Source organism: Pseudopodoces humilis, chromosome 12 (assembly GCF_049639895.1).
Source record: "Pseudopodoces humilis isolate 2021_Gansu_Grassland_sample_001 chromosome 12, ASM4963989v1, whole genome shotgun sequence".
Lineage (NCBI taxonomy): Eukaryota > Metazoa > Chordata > Aves > Passeriformes > Paridae > Pseudopodoces > Pseudopodoces humilis.
In genome coordinates this window covers 12974748-12980465 of record NC_142211.1, presented here as the reverse complement: position 1 = coordinate 12980465, position 5718 = coordinate 12974748, and the positions used below count along the sequence as shown (strand labels likewise).

The 5718-nt window shown below is 45.7% G+C and overlaps 1 protein-coding gene across 1 annotated transcript; it reads left to right on the top strand.

The window, feature by feature from the left end:
* The first annotated feature begins 2370 nt into the window (after positions 1-2370).
* On the top strand, positions 2371-3684 carry LOC148183393 (uncharacterized). Its single transcript, XM_088061465.1, has one exon. The coding sequence runs from the start codon at positions 2371-2373 to the stop codon at positions 3682-3684; it is 1314 nt and encodes a 437-aa protein (XP_087917591.1).
* The last annotated feature ends 2034 nt before the right edge of the window (positions 3685-5718 follow it).

The following is a 5718-nucleotide window of genomic DNA, read 5'->3' as shown; positions in this document are numbered from 1 at the left end:
GTATTACCTCAGGGGATGAAAGCGAACCCCTTCATCTGCCAGTGGTATGTGGGGTCATTGCTGTCCTCAGTGCGTGCTGAAAAGAGAGAGGCTATCATTTTGCATTACATGGACGATATTTTAATATGCTGTCCCAATAGCAACATACTGAAAGACACCCTTGACCTAGTGGTTAAAGTTCTAACCTCTGCTGGATTCCAATTGCAGGAAGACAAAGTTCAAAGGATGCCACCTTGGAAATACCTGGGCCTGGAAATTACCGCACGGACTGTTGTTCCACAAAAATTGGAAATTATTGGTAATCCTAAAACTCTAGCAGATCTCCATTCCCTATGCGGGTCACTAAACTGAGTCAGACCATGGCTAGGTCTCACCAATGAGGACCTGAGTCCCCTACTCAATTTATTGAAAGGGGAGAGAGAGTTACTGTCTCCCAGGGAGCTGACTCCAGAAGCAAAAACTGTAATTGAAAAGGCACAAAAGGCCTTGACAGAAAGACAGGCACACCGCTTCAAACTGGAGCTGCCCTTCAAATTTATTGTCCTGGGGAAATTGCCACACCTACATGGGTTAATATTCCAATGGGCCGAGGGGCAGAGAGACCCATTCTTAATCATAGAATGGGTTTTCCTCTCCCATCAAAGACCCAAAACTATCACCAAGCCACAAGAGCTGATGGCTCAGCTGATTCAAAAGGCCAGGGTAAGGCTGCGGGAACTGGCAGGTTGTGATTTTATGTGCATTCACCGCCCAGTCAGGCTCTCTGGAGAAGGCAAAAACTCCCCTGAGAGACTGACCAAAGAGATGTTTGAGCATCTGCTGCAGAGCAATGCTAACCTCCAATTAGCTCTGGACAGCTATAGTAGACAAATATCAGTTCACGCGCCATCACACAAATTGTTCCATGAGGAATTCCACCTCATTCCTCGTGAGAAAAGGAGCTGAAGGCCACTCAGAGCTCTCACAGTGTTCACTGATGCATCTGGGACATCCCACAAATCGGTGATGACTTGGAGAAATCCACAGACTCAGCTTTGGGAAGCTGATGTTGAGTTTGTAGAGGGGTCACCCCAGATAGCTGAACTAGCTGCGGTCGTGAGAGCCTTTGAGAAATTTTCAGAGCCGATTAATTTGGTTACAGACTCGGCCTACGTAGCAGGAGTGGTGTCCAGAGCGGAACAGGCAGTTCTCAAGGACATTGAGAACGAACATCTCTTTAGATTGCTCTCAAAACTGATTTATTTGGTTTCAAATGGAGAACAACTTTTCTATGTGATGCATATAAGGGCACACACCCCGTTGCCAGGTGAAATCGCTGAGGGGAACCGGAAGGAGGATTCCCTTGCTGCCCCAGCCGAAAAGGTATGTCTCCCAGCTGTGTTTCAACAGGCAAAGATAAGTCACCAGCAATACCATCAAAATGTGCCAGGACTGATTCGTCAGTTCCAGCTGACACGGGGTCAGGCTAAAGCCATCGTGGCTACCTGTCCCAATTGTCAGCTCCAGGCTGTGCCATCATCAGGCATTGGAGTTAATCCCCAAGGCCTTAAGAGCTGTGAGGTGTGGCAAACAGATATCACTCACATCCCCAGTTTTGGTCGCCTTAAGTATGTACACGTAAGTATTGATACATACTCAGGAGCAGTGTATGCCTCTGCTCATGCAGGAGAAAAATCTGTACATGCTAAACAACACTTAGTACAGGCCTTTTCCGTATTGGGAATCCCTAAAGAAATTAAAACAGATAATGGCCCAGCGTATAAATCCAAGGAGTTCCTGGAATTTGTCCAGCAGTGGGGAGTGGAACATAAAAGTGGCATCCCCCACTCCCCCACAGGTCAGGCTGTAATCGAGCGTACACACCAGACACTCAAACAAGTCCCAGCCAGGCAAGGTAGCGAGGCAGTGTGGATGTCTCCACAACAGAAACTCTGTAAAGCTCTGTTTACCATTAACTTCCTAAACTGCTCATTTGAAAACATGAATCCTCCTGTAACTCGGCATTTTAACAGTGGTGATTAGTTTAAATTGTCACAGCATCCACCAGTTTTAATCAGAGACCCTGAAACCTGGCAAACCAAGGGTCCCTATGAACTTGTCACCTGGGGGCGTGGCTACACGTGTGTATCCACCCCTTCAGGCCCCCGATGGATTCCTCAGAAATGGGTGAAACCTTTTGTTCCAAAGAATCCAGCCCCAGCAAGAAGAGAAGAGAAGCAAGTGGCTGTTGCTTCCAAGAGAAGACGCCGCTGAAGAGAGCAAGAAGAAACCTCTCTAGCCTCTGACCTGCATACTGTAACTGTGAATATGTTTTAAAGAATGTCTGTCTCCTTTTTTTTAGAAATAACCTACCTCTTACTCAAATCCATGATGAGCCTTAACCCTGCTGTCATCCTACTCGCACTGAGCAGCCTGACAGCAGCCTGGATCGTCCCACAGCCACGCCAGAACATCTGGGTGACCCTGGCAGAAACACTCCAACAAGAAAACATATGTCTATCTACTGCAGCAGCAAAAAATCCTATGTCTACCTGCCTGGTAGGAATTCCTTTGCAGCGTGATGAATTCACACACAGCTTTAGTACACTGACTCCTGAAGCAGGTAATAAACTACACAGCTTTCATGTAGAAGCAGAGTTAAGAAACCCCGTCGAAGAGTGGCTACCCCATTTTCCTATGGCAACCCAGGAACCCCAGGAGTTAGAGCTGCTGGGTTCCTCTCCAGCATTATACTGTGTACAGTTTAGGGTCAGTCCTCCAACTCATAAAGAAACATTCCACCATACAGTACAACATCGAGAAGAGTTCACAGCAAAAAGGTGGTGCCGTGTGCTAAGCTACATCAAAGTGCACTCCTCAGCTCGTACACATCCCAAAAGCCTCCCCAAAGGACTGTTCCTCATTTGTGGGGATCGTGCATGGGCAGGAATTCCATCCCGTCTTCTCGGAGGGCCGTGTACCATAGGGCGTCTATCACTGTTAGCGCCCAATCAAACATTAATTGGCGAGTGGACCCATAAAAACAGTTTGACCAAAAAAATTCAAAAGAGAAGTGCTACAAAATTAGATGAAAATTGTGACTCAGAGTTTTTCCATTGGTCCAAATCAAAAAGAATTGCTGCATCCATTTTCCTTCCTTGGGTGGCTGCAGCCAAAGCCCTAGGTGAATTGGGACACCTAGAATGCTGGGTAGTAAAACAAGCAAATTTAACATCTAATGCCATAAGTGCCCGCCTAGAAGATGAGGAAATTACCAGGCAGGAGACACTTCAAAATCGTGCTGCAATAGACTTTCTCCTGTTGCTCCACGGGCACGAGTGCCAAGAGTTCGAGGGTCTCTGCTGCATGAATCTGACATCGAAAGCCCCTAACATCCATGCCACGCTCCGAGAGATGAAAAGCATGATTGGACAAGTCAAGCAAGAAGCAGATGACTGGTTCAATGGACTGTTTAAAAACTGGGGACTCTCGGGGTGGTGGGCTTCAGTAGTGAAAACTATTCTGTCACTGCTAGTCATTGTTTTGCTAACGGTGTTAGTGTTCGGAGTGCTAAGCAAAATACTGTACAGAAGCATAGTTAAGCTAATCTCAGCTACCTCAGATGTCAACCATATAGAGTTGACAGACCGGAGTAACCCTCACCAGCCCGCAAATAGGGATTGGTGGGCCACTTCAGGTCAGTAAGTCGCATAAGCTCGTTACCTTTCATTTAATTATATATATGAAAGTAGGGGCAGATGTGGAAGTGCATATTTCTGGGAGTTACTTAGTTTCTCTGAACCTTCTAGGCAGCTGTGACGTGTTTTTCCCCTCCCCTCCCTGTCCCTGAAACGTTATCCCATTGGTTGGTGTTATATGTCTCCCCACCCCTCTCCCGAGGTTTGAAAAAGTCTGGGAAAGAGAAGCTCTTTCTCTTCTCCCCCTGAAAGCCAGCCAGAATAAACATCCTCCGTTACCCCGGAGGGAGAAGCAGCCCTTTCTTGGTCTTTTCTTGGTCGTGAAGAATCTCCCTGACCCCCCCTCGACAGAGCTAGCCTGGATTACTTCAGGGGGCAAAGGGAAGGTTGCTTCAAAGGGGAATCCAAAGGACGAGAGACCAAGGATTTGGGGTCTGGGGGGGTCTCTTTTAACAGGGTTTCTCGGAGGGAGGGAACATCAGAGAAAGAACCAATTATTTTTCTCAGTTAGTACATCTTACAAACTTTCTACAAATCAAGGTTACACACACCAAGATAAGAAATAACAGACACCAACTTCTTCAAATGCCCACAAAGTTGTAGGAGTATTCTCCACAGAGGGGCAGAGGGGGAGGGGGGGGGAGGCTGGTTTCCTGGCAATGCAGGGGGGAAAGAAAGGGAAGGGAAGGTAAGTATGCCCTCTCAGCTTCCATAGCTCAGAGGCATTCTGGGACAGGAAAAACAGAGTTACAACCTTCCGTGTTGGAAAGAAGGGTCTCCTGGGCTAAAGAAACTTCAAGCATCTGGAAATGCCAGCAGGGTCCTCTCTTTACTCTATCCGGCCTCTCGCCGTGGGGCTGAGGAGAGAAACTTCAGTAACCATGGTAACTTGACACCAGGTAAACAGTTAGGAGAAAGAGAAGCAGGGGGGGTGGAAATCACAACTAAAAGATGGGAAAAGATACATTTCAAGCTATCAACTACAACACAAACATCAAAGTCAGTGAAGGAAGGAATCAAGCCTCAGATGGGAAGATAATGAGGAGATGCTTTAATAAGTTGAAATACTCCTTTGGTAAGGTCATGGAGATGGACAATAATGTTCTGAAAAATTCCTTTAATTAATGAAAGAGTATTTGGGGAGGAATTAAGTATTTCAAAGTGTAGATCTGTAGATCATCATCCATTGATGAAGCTGAGCAGATGGTAGAGTTGTTGTGATCACATGAGATGCTGGAACAGAGAGAGAGAAGTGACAGTTGATGAAGGCCCTTTGCCCCCAGGGAGAAAAAGAGAAAACTTCTGTTCCCAGAGATGATCACAGAGACAAATAAAAAGAACCTTTGCCTTTGAATAAATCATCCTTAAATAATACCCCTTGAGTTCATGGCCCATGAACACACCTCCGGGTGGTGTAAAAATGGGAGGAGGGCCTGATGGCAGAGTTTTCCAAGTGGCAGCCATCATGGGAATCAAAAGCCATGAGAAAACTGTTTTCTTGTGGAGAATTCTCTATGGAATGACAAAAAAAGAACTCCTTTCTCTACAAAGACTGATGAAAAGACTACTGCATAGTTGGTACTGTTTTAACCACCAGGTTTTATCTCTATGTTGTCAGTTGGACAAGGAAAAAGTTGGGTGGGGGGGAGGAAGGGTTTCTGGAGGTTTTATTCAGGTTTCTTATTCTTGTAGTTTTGTTCATAAATGTTCTTTATTCCTTTTAAGTTTTAAGCCTGTTTTTCCTTTCTCCTAATCCATATCTCACAGCAAGAGATGAGTAAGTTTTCTGGTGATTTTTAGCTAATGCTTTAAAATCACCACAGTTCCGTAGTAGCTAAATCATAGAGCATAATCCCCACATCATCCCAAACAGTAGTTGTAAAAAAAGAGGAGGCAGTGACAACGGGACATTTAACAGCCACCCATCTAAGAACAAGTTTTAAGTCCAGCTTTGGTAAGGATTTACCATGTTTCGCAAGCAGAGCAAGCATTAGTTCAAAAACACCTCTCTCTTTCTTTCTTTTTTCCCATGTTCTCCCTG